Here is a 25552-nt window from a genome sequence, read left to right on the forward strand (position 1 = left end):
CATCAAATGCATTTATCAACCAGTGAATTTTGGGTCCTTGTCTCTTTATATGGTTGTTGCTGAATGTCCTCCTGGGCAGGATTGCCATTGATGGGTCCAGGGTTGGTCTGGTTGGTTCTGGTTCTGGTGGTGGATGCGCTGTTGTGGCAGTAGGATGACGTGCCGGTGTGTTCATTGTTACCTCCGCCAGGAGGTATTGTGATTGCTTTGCTTTGTATGTTTGCGTGCGTACGTGTTTGTTTGTTTCTTTGCGTGTTTGTTTGTTTGTTAGCAAGATAACTCAAAAAGTTATGGACAGATTTTCAAGAAATTTTCAGGAAATGTTGATACTGGCACAAGGAAGAAATGATTAAATGTTGGTGGTGATTGGGGAGGGGGCAGATGTGTCTTGGCGGAGGTCTGCGCTCTCCGAGTGCTTTTCTTGTTCATTTGTGTGTCTCCAATGTGCCCATCAATCGGAGGAATGACCTTTTTCACATTATTAACAGTTTCTCAGTGTCACCTCTAAGTGTTCCCAATGGTTCCAAAGCACTAGAAACGTGCGTACGCCAGCTATGGACTTGGCGTGGAGGACCGCACATTTCCACGGTCATTTCACTCTTTATACATCTGAACGTGAGTGTGGAAAAGGGCGTACGCCAGGTTTTTGTGCGTATGCGCGCTTTATACATGAGGCCCCTGGTTAAGAGTGTTATTTTCCTTTGTTGGAAAACTCACATTTTTGTAGAATCTTTGCAGGACAAACTTCCTGCAGTATATTATTAGAGAAAAGCAATGATAAAATACGGTCGAGGAAAAAAATTATTAGACCATCAAAGTCATCAAAAACAATGGTTATGCAATCCAGTACTAACTCCTGTGTGTATCCTGTGACTAAAACAGACAGAAAAGAAAACATGGAATGCCTAAAAGCACTGTTTTTGTCAGTACAATGCCATAGATATTGATGGAAGAACTGAAGTGATTTTGGTTATCAAGAAAACATGGAAAATGTGTAGATATCAGCTCTGAAATTAAATTTATTTATATTTTTGTTGTTATCATTATATTTGTCCAAACAAATGTACCTTTAGTTGTACCAGGCATTAAAATGAACAACAAATTGAAGAAAACAAGGGATGGTCTAATAATTTTTTCTGCGACTGTATATAATTATAAATGCTCTCTAGCTTGGTGTGAACTCTATAAAAGTGGGTCACAACTTTTTGACAATGGGACAATATGCATCCCAACATGTGATCCAGTTGAGACGGTTCTAGTTGTTTGGAAAAGCGACTACATGTCCATGGGCTCATTGTCTTTGTCATTTTTGTGTCTTTTTTAGTACAAAAACACACATATACAAACCATCAATGTATTCCTACAATACTGGACCCCACAGGGCCGCCTGTTATTTAGAACACAAAGCTGTGTTTGAATGTGTTTGTTCTTTAGCCAAAATAGTTTCTGGCTTCTATGTGACTTCTGTGTTACTTGACCCACTGCACATGCAGGGTGGGGCTGCTGTGCATGTGGGCTAGTATTTCACTCTCTGCCCCTGATTTTTTATTTGGACTAATGGACACTCGTACTGTACACTGTTGTGATGTGACAGGTTTTTAATTTTTACTGTTGTTATTGTCCATTGTTTGGTGGTCAGATTATTTAAAACCTAAATGTTATTATTTATTTATTAATTTATTATCTTTTTTGCAGTTGTATCCCGTCAGTAGTTTTTTAGACGTCTCATTTAACATTATGCTCTAGGGCGAATATAGTTTCTGTGCCTCAGTGTGTTGTTATTGTGGTTATGATGTGTGGTTTTATGCACATTGTGATTGGTTGAGTGTCAAAAGGAAAATCAACCTCACCTGAAAAAAAGTAACTTTTTGCAGTCTGTGTGAAACTGCCTTTGAAAAGACAGCGCTTCAAAAATATATATTAGTGTCTCATAAAAAATCTCTCTAAAAACTGTCTGTATGCAGCATGTACCCTTGTTGTAACTCAGTGGTGCTCAATGGGGGGGGGGGGGTCGCAAGCAACATTGTCATGCATGTGTTAGCGACTGCTGTTATACATCACAACATTATAAATCACTTGGAACAACTTTTTTTGTTTTCTTGTTCTCGGGGGGCAGCAGGTTGTCAATGATAAGGTGAGAGGAGGCTTATCTATGGGGCTATATAACCCACCACGTCCCATTACTTTTAGGCCATGTCCACATGAAACCACATCTTTTCCTATCAGATCTTTTTCTTTGTCATTTTCGAAAAAGCGCTCGGTAAACACGGAGTCATTTCAGGAAATATCTGCATCCACAATAAACCACTGAAAGCCACTGAAAATGATGTAGTACACATACCAGGCCTGTAGGTGGCGTTGTTTATGCTCTTGCAAAAAAAAGAAGAGAAGAAGATGTGGAGCATGTGCATGAAGCTTACTTGGTTCTACCGGGTCTGATCCAGTATTTCCTCCTGGTTGCCCTTTTGGTTGCGCCTCTCTGTGGTAGATCCAAGAAAATGTAGTGAATATTGTTGCTGTGGTTGTTTGTTGCTCATTGTAATGAAAGAGTCGCAGAAGATTTGGACTCAATATTTCCAATAAGCTCAAAGCTGTTGTAGCACCAGCACTACTCTGCAGTCCACCATTGTTGTTGTTGTTGTTGTTGTTGTTGTTGTTGTTGTTGTTGTGGGGTGGCGTCTTACTTCCGGGGTGAAAGGTTAGAGAGGTGAGACTATGACATCATCGTTTTAGAAAAGTTACAGTTTGGTCGTACAGACAAAGACGAGAAACCGGCATTTTGAAATGTATCCACTCTGGGACCCAGTTTCAAAAAATTGCAGTTTCAGTGACTGAAAACGCCTATCCGATAGGCCTATCCGATACAGATCTTTTGCAGATGCGACCGAAACCTTCTTTGTATGGACAGGGCCTTAGAAATCTGTACCACCCCCTGGTTCCAAATGTTTTTGGGCATGAGGGGGGGCGGCAGTAGCCTCATGATGCCGTTAGTGGGGCTTTGTTCAAAAAGGTTGAAAAACGCTGTTCTAACTCATACATAGATGTTCTCCTGGCCTTCTGTATTTGAAACTGGTGTTGGTGTGTTTTCTGAATCACACAGCTGCTCCCTCTGTCTGTAACATCATACACAGATGACTTTATCATGAAACCAGAACAAAAACCCACCCTGTGCAGAAGTCAAAGTCACATGTAGGTATTCATTTAATATGGGACTAAAAAAAACTCTAATGGGAAATAATTAGGCGAGGTGCTGACAGAGGGATCCATTGTGTTTTCTCTCACAATGGCACACTTTGTTTACAATCAAAATGTAGACCATTCATTCATTCATTTTTCATTCTGTGACAATTACAGCAGCTGAACTCAGGTGAACCTGGATGTTCAGGTGCATACCACTCTGTGGTTTGGTTACACAACAAAAATCACATTCCACTGTGAGACACTACACTTCAGGGGTGTGGGCTGTTGTAAACCACCACCATTTTTACAGTAAGAAACACTAACTGAACATATGCTAAATGTTTTTGGATTTTTCCATTCAATAATGTTGACAGTCAAGAAAAACACTCTGTCACTCCAATGTCAACACATACTGACTCTAGGCCAGGGCACATTTGAACACATAAGAAACCCCTAAAGCAGGACCGAAATCACAGTATCTTAGCATAACATTACATAGCTTCAGTAAAGTGTAGATATCCCTATAGTACTACTACTAGTACTGCTCAGCATTTTACTATGGCTCATCAGACAGTAGTGGCTCCAGTTATCTCTTTGTTCATTATGTTATTATACTGCTTCTTATCAGAATCAATCAGATTCAGAATACTTTTTTAATTCTAGGGGGAAAGTATTGGGTCTTACAGTTGCACAGTAGAATAAAAAGTAGCAGGACAGAAATGATCAATACAACAGAAAAAGAAAAAAAAATATATATCACCATATATACCCCCTACTTTACAGGCCTTCCCCCATGCCCGGTTCCACCGGTGGCACATCACCATTAGGCCAGAACCCAACTGTGCTGAGAGGCTGTGACTGAGAGGTGTCTCTCTCTCTCTCTCTCTCTCTCTCTCTCTCTCTCTCTCTCTCAGTGGAGACTTAACAGGATGGGTTATAGCTGCGCCCTCCGCTGCTGTGCCCGCCATATCACTGTTGTCCCTGTCCATGCAACTCGCAGCTTGCAACTGCTCTCTCTCTCTCTGTCTCTCTCTCTAGCACTGCCAGTGCTGTCCACAGTGTTGTGACTGGACTCCTGAACCGTTTGTATAAGCACTGATGCGGGGTTTTTTCTGTCATACCCATGGGAAAGTGAAAATAGAGAAAAAAATAGTAATATTAATTGTACATATATGCATATATAGATATACACATACATATACATATGCTTCTACTTTCCAATGTGCAATGGTGTTTTCTTCACTACTGTTTTTTATAAATTTTTTATAGTTCTTAGCTCAGTGTTATGCTGTTATTGAAACATCTAATGTAATCTAATGTAATCTAATCTGATCTAACATATATTCATATACCCGTACATGCATAGATCTGCACTCATACATACATGGTAATCTATCTATACATAAATATATATAATGCATCTATTCATTCATTCGTCCTCTGAAGTGCGTTATCCTCCATAAGGTAGTGGGGTCGCTGGAGCCTATCCCAGCTCCTTTTTGGGCAAAAGCAGGGTACACCCTGGACATGTAGCCAGTTCATCACTGGGCTGACATATAAGACAAACAGTCAATCAGTCTCACACTGAGGGACAATTTAACTTAACCAGTTAACCTATTAGTGCATGTCTTTGGATGGTGGGAGTACTCAGAGAAAACCCCCACAAACACAGGGAGAACATGCAAACTCCATACAGGAAGTCCTCCAAACCCAGGACCTTCTTGCTGTGAGGCAACAGTGCTATCCACTGCACTAGCAAATATGAATATAAGCTTACATATAAATATATTTGCACATATGCTCACTTCATCGCCAACTAAAATAATCACTTTTGTTATAATCCTTACAATGGCCTGTTATAATATTGTTGTTGTAGCAGATTAATGACATACCTAAAGTTAGTTTTATATATATATATATATATATATATATATATATATATATATATATATATATATATCCTCTCACATGTAGTAGCACTGGACTAGTGACTTTTGCAATACAAATAAGGTTTTTATTTGATTTTGGAGAGTATAAAACTGGTTTGATGTAGACATGGATTGATGGTCTCACAATCTGCTGTGTAATTTTATGATAGACATTTTTCAAATGGGTGCTGTTTTGACGTTAGAAATGAGAAACTTAATACATTGTTTATATATTGTATTGTGCCATATCTTAGTATATTGTATTGTATATTACCATTTCAGTTAATCATGTCAAGATACGAGTTTTTAGACATATTACCCAGACCCCAAATCAGTCATGGAGGTGTGCAACAACTTCAACTAATACAAATAATTCATAATACAAATGTAACAAGCCTGTTTTGAAAATATATGGAATAATAAGTACAGATATTGTTATTAATGATACTGATTTTGTTAAAATGGGAGAAAAAGGATTTATGTGTAGTTACTTCCCACTTCTGTTCTTCTCACAGAGAGAAGTAGAGGATTTGGTTTTTCTTCAGCTCTCCCTCCTTTCACACAGCCAACTCAGAGTCCTAAAGCCAATTCTACATGATTTGCTCATAGAGCTACAACAGGCCACTTGCCAACCATCGGCGAGCACATCTCAAACCTCATCTGACCGTCAGCTGCCGGTGGACTCAGTTAGTGTTAGCTGTGTGACTGAATTGAAATGATAAGTGGATATGAGTTTATGAGAATTTATTCATAATGTGTTCATTGGTCAGGAGAATGAGTGATTTCAGAATCTTTGATCAGAGTAATTGATACAGCAGCTTGGCATGCAGACAAAGAAAGCTGTTAACAGCGTTTTATCTGCACTGTAACTCTAGTCACACGAATCTGAGGTTTGTGGCTGGACCATTCATTATGTCACCTCATTGTCTGCAGCCGGGCCAGCAGATATAGCTCAACTCTGGATATTACACGATGCTTATCAGCTTTGCCTCGCCGACTGGAAAGCAAATGGGAGGATCAGGACAAAGACTGTTTCTCTGTGTGTCTCTGAGAATCCTAATTGCCTGGTTTTCTCATGTAGCTAATGAGTGCCACTGCTTGTCATTTACAGCCTCACTCTCATTTCCTGGCATCCACTGGTGTTGGCTCTGCTTTGGTCACTTCTGTGCACACAAAACAGACTTCATATTAGGGTTAGACAAGAACACTAGCTTACTAAATATAATTTTATAACTTGATAGCCTCCTATTAATATGTTGTTTCTGAGTAATTTGAGGTCTGTCTTTGAACAACCTTTTTTTTTTTTTTTTTTTTAAATTCAGTCATCATTCAATCATAATCACTGTCAGATAAACTGTGGGACACACAGGGTGAGTCCAAAGACATGTACCCTAATAACAGTAATGGCTTTACTGGTCAGTCTGACCTAAGAATGTATGTGAGAGTCAATGGCACTTTGTCTAACCCACATGACCCTATAGAGCACAGGTGTCAAACATGCAACCCTGGGGCCAAATCTGGCCCTCCAAAGCGTCCAATGCAGCCCGCGGGATGAATTGTGTGAAGCAAAAATTACACTTTAGATATTAACAATCAATGGTGTCAAAATCATTTTAATTCAGGTTCCACATACAGACACATACAGTCCAATTAGATTTCAAGTGGGTCAGACCAGTAAAATATTGTCATAATAACCTATAAATAATGACAACCCCAAATTTTCTCTGTGTTTTTGGTGTAAAGAAGTAAAATTATATGACAATGTTGACATTACCAAATTATACTTTTACAAAAATTGTGAATAACCTGAACAAATATGACCAAACGGAAATGTCTTAAGAAAAGTAAATACAATTTTACCAATATTCTGCCAGTTACTAAACGTTTTATGCGACTGTAATGCACATGTGAAAATGATAAACTGATAAACTGAGGCATAATAATGTTAAAATTGCACTTGTCTTTCTTAAGACAATTCAAGTTGTTCATGTTAGTTAGATTTTTAAGCAAACTTTGTAGATGTAAACCTGATCATGATATAATATTACTTTTTCACTGTTATTATTTTACTGGTCCGGCCCACTTGAGATCATATTGGGCTGAATGTGGCCCCTGAACTAAAGTGAGTTTGACACCCCTGCTATAGAGCAGGGGTTTCCAAAGTGGGGGTTGCGGGACACCAGCAGGGGGTTGCGAGATGATTTTCATAAACCTCTTGATGCGGTCCCTGAGATGGTTATGACTGATTAAGGGCAGTATTGTTGCACCTGTAGTTTGAAGAACGGATATTGATATTTTGAATTTCGAGGTGTGTAGAAAGTGCTTTTACTTTGAGAGTGCAGAGGTTTCATTACCACAGCATGAACATCAGCGACAAACAGATAAGGCATTGTTCAGCCTACAGGTGTGCCTAATGGTGTCACATTAATAAAAATGAAAATACATAAAAAGGCCAATAAATGTTGTAAAACAGACACATAAACTTAAATAAACATTAACACAACCCCCTCCTCGAACCCCTGCACATGAAACAGAACATAATGGCCGTTCCTCAGTACTCGTTCTTGTCTGTCTGTACGGCCGACACGGTGGTGCAGTGGTTAGCACTCAACCTTCTTGCCTCGCAGCAAGAAGGTCCTGGGTTCAATTCCAACACCAGTTGATCGGGGTGGGACCTTTCTGTGTGGAATTTGCATGTTCTCCCCATGTCTGCATGGGTTCTTCCGGGTACTCCGGCTTCCTCCCACCATCCAAAGACATGCACTGATAGGTTAATGGGTTAATCTAAATTACCCATAGGTGTGAATGTGAGAGTGATTGTTTGTCTCTATATGTTCAGCCCTGTGATGAACTGGCGAAATGTCCAAGGTGTACCCCGCCTTCGCCCATAAGTAGCTGGGATAGACTCCAAGCGACCCTCGTGACCCTAGTGAGGATAAAGCAGGTTCAGAAAATGAATGAAATGAATAACCCCCCCCTCGAACCCCTGCATATGAAACAGAACACAATGGCCATTTCTCAGTACTCGCTCTTGCCTGTTCTTCTGTTCTCGCGTTCTTATGAAACGTCTACAGTTGCAGCCCAAGTGGTTCGCATAAACAAAGAAAGCATGGAATACCCGGATGTTGTTCTTGGCAGCTAGCTTAAACCGAGGATGCACTGGCTGATGACTCATGTAGACTTGGCTGGCAAAATATCCCAAGATGCACTTTGTACTACTCTCGAATGTGATGGCGGCTTCTCTGAGAACTTAATTACGTCCACCAAGGAGGTTATGTTTTTGCCGGTGTTGGTTTGTCTGTCTGTTTGTCTGTCTGTGTGCAAGATAACTCAAAAAGTTATGGACTGATTTGGATGAAATTTTCAGGAAATGTTGATATTGGCACAAGGGTTGGGGTTAGGGTTAGTGATTAAATTTTGGTGGTAATTGGGGGGGGGGCACTGATCGGGTTTGGCGGAGGTCTGCGCTCTCCGAGTGCTTTTCTAGTTCAGAAATGTTTTTGACTAGATGATGGTAATGAGATGATGTGATATAATGTTAGGATACAAGCGAGAGGCAGAATAGTGAGAAATATGTCTTTATTATCATGATACAGCATTCAACAAAATGTATTACAGTTTTGAAAAATATACTGAATGTATAAATGACATGTAAATAGTATAAATGTATTGAAATCAAATTGAGTGACATTGTGATGATTTGAGGAAAATATGTTAGGGAGCAGACGACAGAAATACAGCAGAGCCAGAGAGTAGTACCAGCTGTTCAGTTACAGACAGACTGTCGTTCTTAGGAAGTCCGTTCTCTGGGACCGTGCTTACCAAGACCGCACTCGCCGTGTTCGCAAGATCATACTCTGCGTTCTTGATATTGAGAAACGGCCAATGAGTAAAATGTCAAGTACCCACAATGCAATGCAGCAAATATCTTTCAGTCACTTCAGGGAGAGTGGGGGTCACCAGTCTCTGAGTTTAAAAGTTTGGGAACCCCCGCTGTAGAGGATTAAGGGAAAATAATGATACTGATGATGATGATGATGATGAATTATTGTGTATTACAGTGCTGGTCCATCAGAGCCAGCAAGGCCTTCTCTGCTGGTGTAAACATAATCAGAAACACTGACCTATATTTACAACCTAAATTCTAATATTTACTCCATGAAATTGTATTAATTTATTCCCAACAGACTATTCTCTTCATTTTTTAGTGTTTCTCTCAGCTGCACTGCTTCCAGTACGTGTATGTGGATGGAAGATATTTTGTCCAGTCAGATTTCAGTCTCTATGTGTTGCCGGGGTTAATCTAATCTGCCCTGGGCCTTCAGAATCAGTAGTGAATTAATTTAAACTCTATAGCATCAGGACTGTTTCTTTAACCAATCAGATTTCAGTTTCACCTCACAGGGCCAGCTAGCTGGTCCCCAATGTCGTTAGCATTTATCTGTCCTCTGATTGGATGGTAAGAGCAAAACTCATTTGATATAGCTTTAGCAATATTCTTTCTGATTCATGCCAAAAAATTACTAATTTTAACTGAATTGAATTGAACTATTTATACATTTGAGGTAGAATATTTTATACCCACAATTGCTGACGGAGGAAAGGAAAATGATTTGGTCTCAGACATACTTAAAAAACACATTTCAGAAAAGCTTGTGACATCGTGAGGAGAGGTCGGCTAACCCCTGATGCTAGCTAGCTGGTCAAGTGGACATCCTCTGCCTTGAAGAGAATAGAAACTAATGTCAGGAACATGACTGAACAGAGGAGATTCTCAGCCTTGGTCTCCGTGGACATGAAAAAGGACTTATGGATGGAACTGAAACACATTGATAAGTTTTCCTGCGCAAAGAAAGGAGGTTGGCTTTTGTATATTAATAATGAGCATCTCTGGTGAGTAGAATATGATATTTTTTATTCATATTTTGTATGTTTTGGTCATGTTATTAGATTAAAATTCTGAACTGCTCCAGATGATGCACATGGCATGGCTCTGGTTTTAGTGTAGAGGTTTGGAGTTGCCTTAACTGGTTTTACAGCTTCAGTAATAATGGGATTCACCTACAAATGTCTCTCTCTCTCTCTCTCTCTGTAATGCCTTGTTATTTTGCATTTTTTGTATAGTATTGATGGTTTCTATAATTGTGACATCATAGTGGTGGTATTAAGAGGTGTTTTAAGTCAAGTAAGTCCTCACTGAAGGCCCAGGTATCAAATGCATGGCCACCACTGATTTTGAATATATCAGTCATTTTGTTAATTTACAGTGATGAAAGTGTTCCGGTTTTTGCTGGAAATCCGTTTTTTTTCCGAAAACTGAGCATATGCTCCGGTAAATTAAACGTGTCCGGATCATTTCCGTCTGGTTTGGCAACATTTCTGCTGGAAAATTATGCATAAATCGCTCCAAAAAGTGTAAATTATGTTTATTTGGGTCTGTCTCATGGGCGCGGCCATATTGCTTTCTTCTCCATTCGTCTCGACCAATGAGATGCTCGTTTACAACGCCGAACTTGTATCGACGGCTCTGATTGGTCCGTAGATGACACGTGGTCCGTTTCGCGTCTCTGGAGACAAGATGGCGGATTCGCTTTGAGTATTTTACTGCCAGTGTATTTCGTCTAAATATTCTGTGAAATCATGTCAGAATTCATTGTCCTTCAGCGTGGGGATGAACTGAAGTATAAGGCGGGAATCAAAAATAAGTTCAACTGGTCCTGGCTCGAAGAAACTGATAGAAATGGCGATTTTCTGTCGCGAGATATATGGACAAAAGCAAAGCAAGGAATACATTGGTGACTATTATCCTGTAGTGTAGTAGTTACTGACAGATGTAAAGCCTGGAGATTCCATATCTGAACATTATATTAAGTGAGATTACTATTCCTGATGAGCCTCTTCTCTCATGTTTCTAAGAAACCAGTGCTTTACCCACAGATACTTAATCTGTCCATAATCTACCCATGACAATGTTTGAAGTACATCAGTAAGAGAATCAGTGTAACAGAATGTTTAAGTAGAGATATCAAGATTTGATCAAAGGTTTGACCATATTCCTGAGATGTATTTTTTTCATTAATTTTGAACCTTAATGCTTTACAGGTTTTTGCTCCCAAAGTGCACCAGAATGCACCTAAGAGCATGCAGAATGAAAGGCTCAGAAAAGTTCAGTTTTTTTTTTTCTTTCCTCACTTTCATCACTGAATTTTGTGTTCAACTTTCTTAGTATTTTATTTTTAGCAGTAGGAGGAGAAATGTGTGAAGTATAGGTTCTTGTTGTCTGTGATGTGACTGAGGTCGTCGAAAAGTCTGACTGACAGTTTTGAGTTTGACCAGACACTTCAAAAACTGTTTTCTGGAGGTGCAATGCTACCTACAGCACCCAAAGGCCCTAGCAGGGATGTCTATGGCCTTTATTTGTCCATGTGAAAAATAAAGGCCATAGACAAACCTGAGTAAGTCCTGAAAACATAAGAAGGATGAGATATGAAGATGAAATGAGTTCACCCATTATGTGTGTTTGTTGGCAGCCTGCTGAAACATGGAGATGAGTGTTTTGAAGCTGCAGCCTGCCCCTGTCTGTGGAAAGGAAAGGAGTATTTCCCCGGCGACAGGGTCTCCTCCCCCTGCCATCAGTGGTATGTTTATGCACATCACATCAGCCTTTCATGAAAATATGTCTGTAAACTTGGCTTTCTGTGAGGTTCAAATTTGTCCTGTCTGCCCTCACCAAGCCTCTGACAGCATGTCTAATTTTTCAAAGTCACTTTTAGCCTGAAACCGATGAGATCGTCCAAGCAGCTAAAGTGGCCACCTGATATCCATAATTCTGTGTTATCATGCTGTGAAACAGAGCAGGCCCTTGTATGACTGTCCATCTCTGGGGAAAGGAGAACTCTCCCACTGAACTCTGTCATTCTCCCATCATCCCATTTCTCCTTCAAGCCACAGCGAGAACCAAAGATGTGGATGACAGGCTAATAGTGTGATTTAGGAGCCCCTTTTCCTCCAGCTGTAAACCCCAGACACCCAACAAAGGCAGCCATTAGCCCAGGGCCTGAATGTTGTTGTGATAAATGGGAACAATTGGGAAGTGAATCACTGAAGCTCTGCTGTCTTCGTAGTATTTGCCAACATGGGACATTTCAATGTGTGTTTCGGCCATGTCCGTCGATGTGCACAGCGTATGGCGACCGCCACTACAGGACATTTGACGGACTGCTGTTTGACTACGTCGGAGCGTGCAAAGTCTATCTGTTAAAGGTATCAAACAGGTCTCTGATTTCAGTGACTGAAAGGGGTTTCAAGGGAAAATAATTTTAGGTAATATATTACTGATCCAAGTTTTTTAAACATAGGAATTTCTGTGTTTTTATAACTTTCTGAATAAAATATTTTTTTAATAGAACGGAAAATGTTCAAATTAAGACAGCATTTATATAACAATTTTTGTCTGGTCAGTTGATACAAAATCAATATAAATAAAAACGTGTATATTTCCAAAAGATTTTACTAAAAAGGTTTTAAATTGCAATGCCAAACTACATTGCACTACATAATTAATATGCTAATATACTGATTATTTCATCACTGTGGCTGTGGGAAATACTCTGACCCTTATAGATTAATATTTAGCCTCTGTCCTGTTTTTATTGTGAGCCAGCCAAAGCATACATGGAGTAAAAAAACATGGGACATCATAAAATTGGTATGATAAATAGTGTGTGATGGAACAAATGCCATATGTTTTTTCCTCCACAGAGCAGCAATGACGTTTTGCTCAGTGTGACGGCTGAAAACATCGACTGCTTCGACAGTGGAGTCATTTGCAGAAAATCCCTGCTGATCAGCATCGGCAGATCCTTCATTTCATTTGATGACGACTCTGGAAAACCAGTAAGATTAGATTATCATGTTATTAAGGTGTGATGAATGTGACTTTTACTACTATTTAGGAATGTTGTTATAAATCATAAAAACAGAAAAAACTGTGTTCAAGCCCACCTGGGCAGCAGCGAATAGACCTACACCTGGGGTCTTGTCTGGTGTGGTAGACCCTGGCCTCTATTGCTCTGGTGTTCAGGGTCTGTTCTTGTGCAAGAGTAATGCCTCTGTGCTGTCCTTCAGTACAGCCTTTTCCAACCACTGTTATATTTTCTCCATATCAGCCACTTCTTCAATTTACCAGTGGTTCATGCCATGCAGGGGCTTGTCCTTCCATGATAGCCCCTCTGGATCCTCCTCCTTACTGGGCTTCTTTTGTCTGAGAGTGTTGGTCCATTCAGTTAGACCTGAGTTTATTTCCCTGGAAAGTGAATATAACCAGCCTCAAGCCGAAACAAACCAAGGAACCTTGCACCTTTTTGTGCTTGATGAGCCACCGTAGCTGCGTGGCATTGTGGGTAATCAACAAAACTGGAAGTAGCTGAGCGGCATGGGTAGTCAGAGCTAACAGCAGCAGCCATGAGCCGTGGACAAACATAGAGCAGTGAGGAGATTGAATGTCTCATTGATATTTGATCAGATGCCCATATTATGCAACTACTGCACGTAGGACCTCCATGTTTGTTTTCATCAACATCCGCTGTCTCTGATTCACCCCACCCCCGACTTTTCTGTCAAATGTGTGATAGGCTAAGTACAAAGGCTGAACCCAAAAGCAAGACCACAAAAATCCAGTAAGGTTTAGTGTTTTTATTAAACACTTTAACAGGGGTAAGTATACAATACAGAGATAATACAACTTCTGTGAGGCCACCGGATCCGGGGAAAAACGTCTGGGCTGCGGGTGGATACGGCAGACGACCAGCTTGGCCGAGCCGGGAAAACCCCAACGGAATCCCCACTAGGGACAAACAGAGGGTGGTCAAAAAACAAGCCAGGTCATACACGGAAAAGCAGTCACACAAGCAACGGTACATGGGGGACAGGCAAACTCACGGTAGTAATCCAGGCGAAGGTCGAAGCACAGGTAATCGGTGGAGGCTGAGGTGATAAAGGGAGTAGGCAGAGACAGAGTCAGGTAACGAACCAGGTCGATAACGAGCAGGCAGGATAGGAACAGGCTGAATCAGTGGTCGAAGGACGAAAACGGGTCCAAAACGCTGGTTAGTGAACACAACAAGTTGTAGAGCACAAACTGGCAACTAAACAGGGGAAGACTGAGGGTTTAAATACACAGGAGGGCAGGAAGACAATTGGACACAGGTGGAGATAATCAGGGAGGAGTCAGGTAATCAGGGAAAAGGTGAGCACGATCAGGGAGAGGAATTAAAGACAACAGACAAGACACATGAGGAAACTTAACGAAATAAAACAGGAAATGACAAACAAAACAGACAAGACAGACAAAGTCCAAAAGCCGACATGACAAAATGTCAGCGCAGTTCGTCACATGTGTGCTTCTGTTTACAAACTTTGGTCCACTAGCAAAAAGTGTGATAAGAATGCAATCTGACCCAAATGAAAAAAATGTCTGTATTTGATCCAAACCAAATAAGTGGACTAAAGGACTTTCCGGTGTGAATACACCCTAACTCCGGGAGCCCCCACCGAAGTACTCAGGCTACATTCGGTAGCTGCCTCTAGTCCCCCTCGCTGGATCTCATTCATCGAGAGCGGTGGCTGCCGGATCATCCTGCCGAGAGTACCTGCTGGTGGTTTAGGCTGACCATCCTGCTGTGGAGAACTGCTGTATGATGGGGGATGCCATACTGCACTGGATGCCTCCAGCTAGGACACTGGCCTGATTACCTTTCCGGCTGCTGGCTGTTAGTCATTAGCCGTTGACTGTTGGCCACTAGTGGTTATCTGCTAGCAGTTAGCTACTTGTTTCAGCGACTATATTTGGGCTCTTACCCTGCTGATAAACTTCTCCCTACTATGAGGAAGACTCATTGAAGTTTCTGCTTGTACTGTTCATTGTACTCTTGTACTGGTCCGCTGGAAATGTCCCCCAACACTCGGCTGGGCTTCACGGTAACGTGCCCTCTGGGTCCTGTTGGGTCTCACAGACGTGTGCTGTACCCCCCTCTGGGTCCATCCATTGCAGTGACCGGCTTGCTGACCTTCACCTGGACTTGAATATGAAGTTGTTGCCGTCTCACTGTGTGCCAGTTTTAAACCATCTTGTATTGCTCCGATTGATCTGCAGTGATGTCTTAGAAAAATGTTTTATGTTTAACAAAAATTATTTCGTTTACTTCAACCAGTCGAATGATACTGAGAGTGAATCAAAATCTATAGTCAGACGGAAATGTCTTATTTTACTTATTTCTACTGTTGCTGTCAGGAAATGTTCAGCCAAACCCAGACCCCCCTATTAACAATATTGATACCCCTGATGAATTTAGATCCAGGTCATATGTTGGTATCACTTATATCAACATTTGCAGCTTGTTACTAAAGTTGGACCGAATTAAAATCTGGATTCAATCCACTGACACTGATATTTTGGTTGTCAGAAACCAGTAAATCAGTTTCAGACAAGGACATTTTTACATCTGGCTGTAATATTAGTCATAGTGATCACCCTAAAAAAGGTGGAGGTGTAGCCATTTATTTAAAAAAATCATTTCAGGTCATCCGCTTATCCTCTGTATTCTTCCGAAACCAATTTGAACTCCTAGCCCTGTCCCTTGAATTTTCAAAGGGTCAAACCCTCACTTTTATGGGATGTTATAGACCTCCCTCAGCGTGCACTGATGCCCTTACTTCACTGCACAGCCACATTGGATTAAATTCAAATGAACTTATTATACTAGGCGATCTGAATCTTGACCAGCTAACTCCATCGTCTGACAGCCTGAAGTCTGTTTGTGATTCTTTAAATCTCACTCAACTGAGAGTCCAACCTGGACAAATATTAAACACCCCACAAGATCTTTATTGCTTGACCTAATTCTGACAAATGCTCCGTATCAGTACACTGATATAGGTATGTTTGCAAATGATTTAAGTGATCAGTGTGCTTTTGCAACTGTCAGAATTGTCAAACTATCAAAAATGAAACCTTGTATCCTGATCAGAAGTCTGAGTTTTACCTCAATGAAATGACTAAAAACCGGAAGTTTTGGAAAGCAGTAAAATCTCCTTCCTACTCAGCACCAGTAAAGGATTTGCCTAATTTCTAAATTAAAGAGGGGAAAATGTTAACAGATAAACTTGTGAGTAAACTTGTAAATTATGTTAATGAACATTTGATCTCTGCTGAATTTTTATTTGATTCTTCTTTTAATTGGGCCTGTTTGAACATTTTTCATATGTACATGCTTCTCAGTCCAGTCCTTAAATTTTCTGTTTTCTCCTTCATTTTTGCATCTCTTCCTTGTTGAATGCACCATATTTTTATATTGGAGCCAGTCTCTCTGGCCCTCTATAAACAGTGGCAGTGTTGCAAAATAACGTAAAATGTCGCAAATAGGCATCTGTACTGTTTAACGGCTGTTAAACTGTTTATTTACTATTTGTGGGTAGAGGGGCCAAGGGCCAGTCCAATTTTATTGATGGGCTGGTTATGGCCCGCGGGCCCCCTTTTGAATAGCCCTGATGTGGATAATAAAATATTCCTCTGCCTGTTTAGCAATGGCACAGACCTTCTGCGGTTTTTGATGGTTTGAGTTATTTTCTTCTAGACCGACATGAATTTTTAGAGATTGCCCCTATAATTTTTAGAGAAGTGCTTTAAATGCTTATTTGGTTCTTAGCCTAGGAACCAGATGATGTGTTGTGGCACATCATGGTGGCACTCCTCAAACTAAAACTTCCACTGAGCCTTGATTGGTTTAGGCAATCACAACCGTTTATGTGATCTGCAGAGGGTCACATGCAATCACAGGTTTCTGTCTCTGACTGCTGCCTCTCCTGCTTTTTGTCACAAACACCCTATCATTTGACAAGCATTATTAATAAATTTACTTAAAATCTATCAGTGACTCAAGCTTGTTGTAGGTCTTTCCAAATACATTAAGAGAAATTTTGGCCTGAGCCTGTTGATAACACCCATCGGAACTCAAACTTGAGAGAGCCCATGCATTTTCAAGTTTGCCATACATCACCTTTTAAATTTTATGATGGACGGTTATTGAAACTTTACCTAAAATAAACTGTTGTTTGTGTAGAATCCTTTGAGTGTGATCGATCGGAAGCAGAGGATGTTCCTTTGGCCAGCCGGATACTTCACAGTGATCCATTTCCCTGAGGAAGATGTCACCATCCTCTGGGACAGAAAGACCACCATCCACATCCAAGTTGGACCTCAATGGCAGGTACAAATCACAGTCATCTATTCAGAAAAATGGACAGATCAGCAAATTTCAGAAGTGCATAGAAGTCATGAGGGTAAAGAGTAGAAGAAATGCAGATTATTTTACCAGCATTTTTTGATCAGGTACTAATTAGTGTAAATCTTGTGTAAATGGACTCAAAATATTATTTACGTGTTATTATTCACACCTTTAAAGTAGATTTTTGTCCTCACAGTGCAAAGACCAGCACTCACATGATGACTGACATTTGGGTAAATGTGTTTGGCAGTAGTCACTGATACTGCGTATTGGTGTTGGTGATATGTTCAGGGGAAGCTGAGTGGCCTCTGCGGGAATTTTGACCTGAAGACAGTAAATGAGATGCGGACCCCTGACAACATCGACTCCCAGACGCCTCAGGAGTTTGGTAACAGCTGGACAGCGACGGAGGTAATGCTCACCTTTCAGGGTTTCTGCCGGTATCAGCAAATCTAATTTAAGGCCTTTTTAATGCTGTTTTAAATGCCACTTTAAACAAATTTAATGCCCAACTGTTTTGTCCAACTGCAGATACAGTTTTATATATACATGATGGTTTACCGTTTACAGGCTTTCACCAGGTTCCGAATAGTTCCTCCTCCAATCACTTCTGCTGAAACTTGCATTTTCCTATTTTTCTGACACTTGCTAATATTCCCTCCGCTCTGTTGCCACAGCATGAGCATGCTCATAGCACATTGCATTCCAAGCATCCGGTGTTGTGACTTCGTGTATCGGCCATAAACAATAGCCAATTAAAGGGTTCAGCCTGTCAATCATCACACTATACTTCCGATCAAAATTATTAAATGTTTATATAATCAAAATAAATCATGAATAACAATGCTTTTTTTCCATTAAGTGTATTTAATTTTTTAATTTCTCTGGACATCAAATTGAATGGTTTTTAATGCCATTTAAGGCCTTAATTTTCACAAAATCTGTTTAATGACTTTTAATGCTTTTTAATGACCCACAGAAGAAGAAGAAGAAGCCCTGCCTTTCCTGAAACATCACCTGGTGGCTGTTTTTGAACCAAACCCTGATTCGAAACACTGACTGACAGCTATTGCTTTATTTCCATACTTTGTTGGTATGATGCCAGTGCTATAGATACGCCCAATACCCTCCATTGTCATTCTGGAATATTGCTCCCACTTTTTAACAGAAATATTCACCCTTACTCCGGCATCGTTCTTCCAGCCAGCCGAGTACTTTACTACAAAATATATGAAAAAAAATCTGAATGATTTTTTGGAATATGCAGAAATTGCATGTGTATTTACATACTGTACCAACTTTTTTTCTAATTTGGAGTGGTAGTAAAAGAGTGGTAATAAAAACCATCAAATGGTTTAAAGAAGAGTTCTGTGATATACAGCTTTAAATTAACAGTGTTGTTTTCTGTGTGTTCAGTGTGTGAACAGTCCTGAAATCAGACACCCATGCAGTCTCAGTCCTCTCAGAGAGCCTTTTGCAAAGCGGCAGTGTGCTGTTCTTCTCAGTGAGGTTTTCCAGGCATGCCACACAGTGGTGAGTAACAGAACTACAACCCAACATGAGGGCTTTGTTTCTCTAATTACCTCCGCCAAGGAGGTTATGTTTTTGCCAGGGTTTGTTTGTTTATTTGTTTGTTTGTTTGTCTGTCTGTCTGTTTGTCTGTCCGTTAGTGTGCAACATAACTCAAAAAGTTATGGACAGATTTTGATGAAATTTTCAGGGTTTGTTGGAAATGGGATAAGGAAGAAATGATTAAATTTTGGTGGTGATCGGGGGTGGGGGGGCCCACGGGGGGGCCCATTTCCAACAAACCCTGAAAATTTCATCAAAATCTGTCCATAACTTTTTGAGTTATGTTGCACACTAACGGACAGACAAACAGACAGACAGACAGACAAACAAACAAACAAACCCTGGCAAAAACATAACCTCCTTGGCATGGGGGGGCCCACGGGGGGGGCCACTGATCAGCCTTGGCGGAGGTCTGCGCTCTCCGAGTGCTTCTAGTCTGTTTCTGTTTAACACTGCTATCCTCATCTCTCAAAAGTTTTTACGTATATTAATTATAAAGATTTTTATAATTATATTTTTAAAAACATTCAGTGACCAATATAATTATTGTTTTTAATAACTGCCATAAGTTTTCATTTCATGGAATCAGTTTCTCAATTTATTCATAATCACCTTTTGCTGAAGCAGAAATCAAATTCTCCCAAAGGCTTTTCCAAGAACTACATTCTTGTCTCACTGTAAATTTCAGGTTTGAGTGGGGTCAAAGTTCTCAATAGTCAGGTGAGGAAGGGGACAAGGTCATTATTCAGTTGACGTTTGAGGCCTTTGTTGGCAAACCAAGCAGTAGAGTACTTGTACTAGTCTAGTACTAAAGTACAAGTCATATCCCTTTTATTAACTTAACATTGTTATTTCATTTAATGTTTTTACAGGTGTTTCTTTAGAATGAAGTCATACCATTTGAATATACGGCATGTGTCAGCTTTTCTACTGAGTTAAAGAAATACATATTCTGTGTTTCATAAAAATAAAATAAAAAACACTACAATCTGTGAGCACAAGTGTTAGGTGTGACTTCAGCTTCTCTATTGAAACATTTGAAATTGTGACTGAAAGAACTTTTCGTTTTTCCCATGATGTAAAAGAGGGATAAACAACAAAAACAAAAAATGAACAAACACAGAAACATTGGCTTCTTTTCACATTGTTTTTTAAACAGTTAGTGACATTGCAACCCAGGTTCTCTGGAGAGATTACACACCCAGTGCTAACCCATGTGTTCATACTAAAGGAACTGTATATAAATATACACCTGTATACCCATGGTGTTGGTGCAAGATGTGACCAGGACATCACCGCAAGGTGCTAAGGCCAGATGGATGGAGGCCCTTCATTAAACCTGCCAAATGGCAAACCATCAGAGGAAGAAAGTAACATCCCATGTACCAACTCAGCCACATGTGGTCCTCAGGGTCTCAAGGCTAAAAGTCAAGAAATTTCCTGCTCTTGATTCAGCTGACAGCCAAAAAAAGCCATTGTGTTTCTTTTATGAAGCCACTGTGCCTTCTTGTTCACCATGAACCATAAACATTAGAGGAATAAGTAAAACCAAGGTAATACTAATAATTAATAATTCTATTATATTTATGTACTATTTAGCTTAGTTTTAAAAGTTTTAGTGACGGCAAATTAAAGAGGTGATGGGATTAAAGAGATGGGAGATGAGATGACATATTGCTGTTAAAGGAGTGTTCCTGTCACCTTCAGTTCAATTCAGTTTTATTTATAGAACCCAGTATCACAACAAAATCACCTCACAGGGCTTTACAGAAATTGTTGAACTGATAAAAAAAACCTCAATGAAAATAAGCAAATAGTCAAGTAATCAGTAGTAAGCAATCGGTGAAGCAAATGGATCAATGTCCTGGGCATCCCCTGTCCTTAGACCCTCCTTCTCGGCAAGGAAAAACTCCAAAAAACCCAGTGGGAAAAGAGAAACTTGAGGGAGAACCACTGTGAAGGAGAGATCCACTCCCATGGACGGATAGACTGTAGATGAGACCAGAACTGATGGACGTCCATTTGATGATGTAGTTCCAGTCTGTAAGGATGCAGTAGGGTGGGGGCACATGCAGACAGCTAAGGGGTACATCTGGTGGGGGTGAGGAGGTTCGTCCAGATAGGTGAGGGTAAGGGAGGAGGTCCGGGGTCACACGTCAGGACAGGGCATGGATGGGTCACCTCAGGTCCTGTGATTATTGGGCCTTAAGCGGCCACTTCTGAAACATTACCCCCTCCCCCAGAGGGGAGTGGGGAAAAGGGACACAGGGTGAACGGACTAAGTAAACTAAATGTTGTAAATTATCAGTAGTGAAACAGATGATAGGACTCAGTGCACTGTACTTCCCCCAGCATTATTTCTCCTGGGGCAGCTTAAACTAAACTTTAATGTGTAATAACCTTAGGTCTTCTGCCCCGTCTTTGTCCCACAACAAACAACAGGATTTGATCTTTTACTATATTTGTGTGATAAAGCCAGCTGTAGACTCACTCTTCCATCGGCCCTTCTTTTTGGATGTAGGATGGTATTTTTCCTGATAATGTTCTTTGTTTTGTTCAGGTGGACGTTACGTGGTTCTACATGAACTGTTTGGGGGACACCTGTGGCTGCAGCCACGGTGGAGACTGTGAGTGTTTCTGCACCAGCGTGGCAGCGTATGCTCAGCGCTGCTGCCATCAGGGAGTTCCCATTGACTGGCGCTCTCCATCTCTGTGCCGTAAGTTACAATACCAAAGTCAACCTGAGCATTGTAATGAGTAGCAGAACATTATATCAGTTTTTTGTACCATAAATGTTTTTTTCTGGTCTCTCCTCTTCTTCCTGCAGCCTATGATTGTGAATTCTACAACAAAGGTATGAAAATTTCTCCACTCAACTTTTGGAACAAATACATTAGACAACCCCAAGTCCAAAGTACACAGCTGGGAGACTGTGCGAAATGAGATTAAAAACAGAATGAAATTATTTACAAAGGCCTTTAACCCATATTTTATTCATTATATAACATAGAAATCATTATACAATAATATTTAAACCAAGAAAATTTGCCATTTTAGGAAATAAAATAAGGTGATTTTGAATTTGATGGCAGAAATATCCAAAAAGTTGGGAGAGGGCCATGCATACAACGGTAAAGCATCCTTTTTCCTTTTAACAACAGTTTGTAAATGTCTTAGAACTGAGGAGACCAGTTGCTGGTATGAAGCCATATTGTTGCAATAGAAAGAGTATGTGTGCACAGAGATTCTTTCATAGTCTCAGAATCTTGTGATTTTATTATGTATTGCAGACAATGAGAGGCTATTCAATGTCTTTGCAATTTTACATTAATACAGACATTTCAAATGAAAAACATTCATTCAAACAAACTGTCTTCTTATTTATAAATATTTTGACTAATTTCCCAGAAACAAGGCCTCTAAATTTTGCTTTCTTATATACCTTGATCCTCTGTCCTTCATGTACATGTGTTTCAGGCTGTATTTGCTGTTCTAACCCTGACTGTCCTCTGTACAGTTTTAGGTAAAGGGCCGTTCCAGCTCATCCCCTTCAGAGAGCAGAGGTCTGTGGTGTCAGCCAGCAGGTCCAGTGGTTTAGTATCTGTGCAGAGGGCCAACAGCAGCACCAACTCCAGCATCCACACACTGTTCATGATGACTCCAGGACTCAGCAGAGCTCGACCACATGGTCAGTTTATTCTTTTTACTGCGGCCTGACTTCATTCTGCTGCTCAGCACTTCACAAGAGCTTTGTCATCTTTGTTTAGATTTTCTTTTTTCTTTTTCATCTTTAAGCTTAATTATAAACTTTAAAATGTCTTAAATATTATTTTAACTTTCGAGCTTACCTGTTGAATAAATGTATTTTCTCTGCGTTATGAACTTCAGATTTGGCAAAAGTCTACACATTCTTCACTCAGTAGAAGGTCAGATACTTGTGTGGAAAAACAGTAACTGTTAAGGTACTGATCCAACTTCTTTGCTGTAGTAAAAGTGAAAAACTGTCTGAATTGTACTCAAAATGAAAAGTTGTCTGTTGCACCGTTTTCATTTCACTTAGCACTCATTGTGTTTATTTTATTTTTATTTTATTTTAATGAACATTGCTACTCATGCACCAAAATATTTTTTTCATCTGTAGTCCTTGGACAGATTCAGCCTAAAACCAGAAATGAGATTAAAATTAAACATTTTACAGAGCATTTATAAGCATGCAGCACAGAGGTCTATGATATAAGAGAGGCAGAACAAAGGAATGAAAACTATTACCGTCAATAGAAACATGTACTAAACTAAACTAAATATCACAATGGCAGACCCTACTGAAAACATAAAGTATACATTAAGAAACATCCACAATATCAGTGAAGACAAAAACAAGACCAGTATAAGACATGGAGACAGATGAGGACAGACTGAAACTGCACTCGCAGAGCGCAGACCTCTGCCAAGGCAGATCAGTGCCCCCCCCCCCCGATCACCACCAAAATGTAATAATTTGTTCCTTGTGCCAGTATCAACGTTTCCTGAAATTTTCATCCAAATCCGTCCATAACTTTTTGAATTATCTTGCACACGGACAGACAGACAGACAAACCAACACCGGCAAAAACATAACCTCCTTGGCGGAGGTAACAACAACACAGTAACAAGTAACAAAAGATAAGCACAAAGAGAGTGAGGACAAATAAAGTTGGACTCAGTTTTAGTGCTGATAGGGATGATTGGTGATGAATGCTTCCTTTAAATGTGTAAATCCAGTTCTGTAATAGCTGGGATTGAGCTCCATTCTAGGGTCAAAATGGGAGTACTTTTTTCTGAGTGGAATAATGCATTTTAATTTCATGTTGCAAAAACCAGCATATGTCAAGAGACCATTTTATACTTTTATAACATACTTATGTTTTCTGAATTCCTCTGTGACTCCAATGATCTTTATAAATGTTCACATTTTACTGAGACACATTTTTCATTTTATTACCTATAGTTGACACAAATCTGTGTACTTCCTACTCCTCACATTCTCAAAAACAGACTTGTTAGTGCATTTTTTAAAAATACTTTATTTTTGATTGCATTTTTAATTTTATGTTAAATAAACTAAAAAGTAGGAACAGGCCAATGGATTCTGAACACTGAATATACACTGAATTTTTCAGGTATGCAATTGGTTAGTAATTATAAAGTTTAGGTCACAAAATTAGGTTTGGGAACCAGAAGCAGCAGGGAGTCCTGCTGGTGTCAAAGCCCTAGATCAGGGGTCAGCAACCCTGGTCCTAGAGAGCCACTATCCTGCATGTTTTAGATGTATCCCTCTCCCAACACATCTGATTCAAATGATAAGCCTATCATCAAGCTCTGCAGAAGCCTGATAATGACCATCAGGTGTGCTGGAAGAGGGAAACATCTAAAACATGCAGGATAGTGGCTCTCTAGGACCAGGGTTGCTGACCCCTGCCCTAGATGGACCATCAGGTTTATTGGTTTGTCTGTATAAATCCTTATAGTAGACAGGGGGAGTAGTATGGGAATTGTTTTTCTTTTGGGCTTAGGTTTCTCCATAAACCTATCAAATCATACACTTTTTTTTTTAAATTCTCTTTATTGAGTTTTTTTCATATAGCAACAAAGACGTGTTCATATACATTCACTATGTTCAATGCATCAAGAAATGAGAACACGTAGTAAAACAAAAAGCACACAAACAGCAGTAAACAATGAACAAAAAAAAAAAAAAAATGAGGACATCTTATATCGCCAATTTTAAGTTGTTTACACATTTGTATTATTAAAATAATCAATGAAAGGTTGCCATGTTGAGTGGAATGCATTTAATTTCCCTTTTAATGAAAATTTAATTTTTTCCAGTTGTAAATGTTTCATTACTTCTCTCATTAAGGCTGAATGAGCAGGAGAAGTTTTTTGTTTCCAATTTAATAGAATTAATCTTCGCGCTAATAACACCACAAAACATATCATATTGTTTTGGTTGTTGGAAAGTTCTACAGCAGCCGGCTTCACACCAAACAAAGCAAAAACAGGATCTGGTTTAAGTTGTTTTTTTAAGATTTCAGATAAAGTCTGAAATATCTTGGTCCAGTATATTTTAACACAAGGACAGTTCCAAAACATATGTGCAAGTGAGGCCGGCCCCTGTTTACATCTGTCACAGGAGGGGTTTACCGAGGGAAACATCTTTGATAGTTTCAGCTTTGATAGATGAAGTCTGTGTAGAATCTTGAATTGCAAAAGACCGTGTCTGATGCATACAGAGGAGGAATGAACACGTTCTTGGGCTTTTAACCATTGATTATATTCAATGTCTACACCCAAATCCTCTTGCCAAGCCCTTTTTAAATGATCCAGTGTGGTAGTACAGTCCAACTGTGACAGCATGTTGTGAATTTTAGCTATTGCACCTTTTTTAAAAGGATCAATCAAAAACAGTGCATCCATTATGGAATCAGGAGGCTGATCGGGAAAGGACGGAAATACAGTTTTTACAATGCTTCGGAGCTGTAAATATTTGAAAAAGTCTCTTTTATCTATGTTGTATTGTTCTTGTAGTTGATGGAATGTAGGGAAAAC

The 25552-nt window shown here is 39.9% G+C and overlaps 1 protein-coding gene across 1 annotated transcript in view; it reads left to right on the top strand.

Annotated features, from left to right (window-relative positions):
• The window catches only part of otog (otogelin), a 153409-nt gene that overhangs the window by 76383 nt on the left and 51474 nt on the right, over positions 1-25552 (top strand). The window contains 9 exon segments of the mRNA XM_030126012.1: positions 11639-11746; positions 12233-12371; positions 12870-13004; positions 17228-17374; positions 17684-17803; positions 18809-18925; positions 21525-21681; positions 21792-21818; positions 22482-22652. Coding sequence (XP_029981872.1) covers positions 11639-11746; positions 12233-12371; positions 12870-13004; positions 17228-17374; positions 17684-17803; positions 18809-18925; positions 21525-21681; positions 21792-21818; positions 22482-22652 — 1121 coding nt within the window.

The sequence above is a fragment of the Sphaeramia orbicularis genome, chromosome 3 (genome assembly GCF_902148855.1).
Source record: "Sphaeramia orbicularis chromosome 3, fSphaOr1.1, whole genome shotgun sequence".
Taxonomy (NCBI): Eukaryota; Metazoa; Chordata; class Actinopteri; order Kurtiformes; family Apogonidae; genus Sphaeramia; species Sphaeramia orbicularis.